This window comes from Nicotiana sylvestris, chromosome 3, assembly GCF_000393655.2.
Source record: "Nicotiana sylvestris chromosome 3, ASM39365v2, whole genome shotgun sequence".
NCBI classification, from domain to species: Eukaryota; Viridiplantae; Streptophyta; class Magnoliopsida; order Solanales; family Solanaceae; genus Nicotiana; species Nicotiana sylvestris.
In genome coordinates, this window is record NC_091059.1 from 215,877,558 (window position 1) to 215,879,096 (window position 1,539).

A 1,539-nucleotide genomic window follows, 5' to 3' on the forward strand; every position below is an offset into this window, starting at 1 on the left:
CAATTTATTGTTAGCCGAAACAAAATATTAGTACATGACAAAGAAATGGGCAGCTGCTGTCATTGCTCTTGTCATAAAGACAATTGAATCGGCTGCAAGTCAAAAAACAGACAATTTTATAATCATATTTCGACCAGCTTTGCCGGAAACCAAAAACCTTAAAAATATTTGCTTTTGTCAACTTTGAACAAATGGAAGGTTCGTGAAAATTTCTGAAAATCTATATATACGGCAGCTTAAAGCAAAACCATGTCATATTGGAGTGGAAAATGGGAGAAGAAAACAAGGTAACTCTACATGGAATGTGGCTTAGCCCTTATGTGAAGAGAGTAGAACTAGCTCTCAAAGTCAAAGGCATACCTTTTGAATATGTAGAAGAAGATCTAAGCAACAAAAGTCCATTGCTCCTCAAATACAATCCAGTTCATAAGAAAGTCCCCGTTCTTGTTCACAACGAAAAACCAATAAACGAGTCCCTTGTCATTCTTGAATACATCGATGAAACATGGAAGAATGGACATCGACTCTTGCCAGAGGATCCTTATGAAAGATCCCAAGTCCGATTCTGGGCTGTTTATATCCAACATGTAACATCAGATAATCCATTTTTATAATGCATCCACCCATTTTCATGTAGCATAAGAATCCAACTATTAAATAATCCACGTGTTTGCAGGTGATGGAGTGCATGCTTAATATATTCACAGCAGAAGATCAAGAAAAAGCCTGCGAGGAATTCTATCAGAAACTAGGCGTGCTTGAAGATGGAATGAAGAATATGTTTCCAGTGAAAAGCAGGAACATAGGGCTCCTAGATATCTTGATTGTCGTTGCATTTGGCGCGTGTAAAGCACAGGAGGAAGTGTTCGGATTGAAGTTTTTGGACCCAAAGAATACTCCCCTGATAACCTCATGGCTCAATAGCCTACTTGAACTACCCGTGGTTAAAGAAAGTGTTCCTCCTCATGACAAGGTGGTTTCATTTCTTCGATTTTTCAAAGAAAGCAGCTCCAATGCTCAGGCTTACTGAGCTTTAAATGTGTTCTGTTTTCGGCCTTATGCTCCTACTGTATTTGTGGTGCCGTTCTGCTTTGTAATAAGGCTTATGGCCATAAGAATTCAATATGTTGCTTTCAATCGGTTGAAATATAGAATATATTTCTGCAAAGCACTTACACGACCTGATTTTTCCTCCTGTGAAGCTTGCATTAAGATTATTTACCTCATCAATAGAACACACATTGACAGACTAATCAAACAGTATAAAAAAAATAAAATAAAATTGGATAGCGTTGCACATAGCTGAAACTATCCTTCAAATGGAAATACAGTGCTCTATTGATGAGAGGATGATATATGAAAATTCAAAGTTTTTGCCAAATCGGGCAAGCAAGTTGATTGTAATCCAAAAATGAAGGAAAATATTTTAATACAAATATCTGATTGATCTCTACAATTCTTTATTTCCCCCCCACATAAAATAAATTATCAATACCCTTATTTATAATAGTAGGAAACCTATTTCAACTAGAAACAGGA

General features: G+C 36.5%; 1 protein-coding gene across 1 annotated transcript; it reads left to right on the forward strand.

The window, feature by feature from the left end:
- Positions 1 to 248: 248 nt before the first annotated feature.
- LOC104233851 (glutathione S-transferase U9) lies at positions 249 to 1,180 on the forward strand. Its single transcript, XM_009787297.2, has 2 exons — positions 249 to 587; positions 677 to 1,180. Exons 1-2 carry the CDS (start codon positions 270 to 272, stop codon positions 1,028 to 1,030), a joined length of 672 nt encoding a protein of 223 aa, XP_009785599.1. The 5' UTR covers positions 249 to 269; the 3' UTR covers positions 1,031 to 1,180.
- Positions 1,181 to 1,539: the final 359 nt, after the last annotated feature.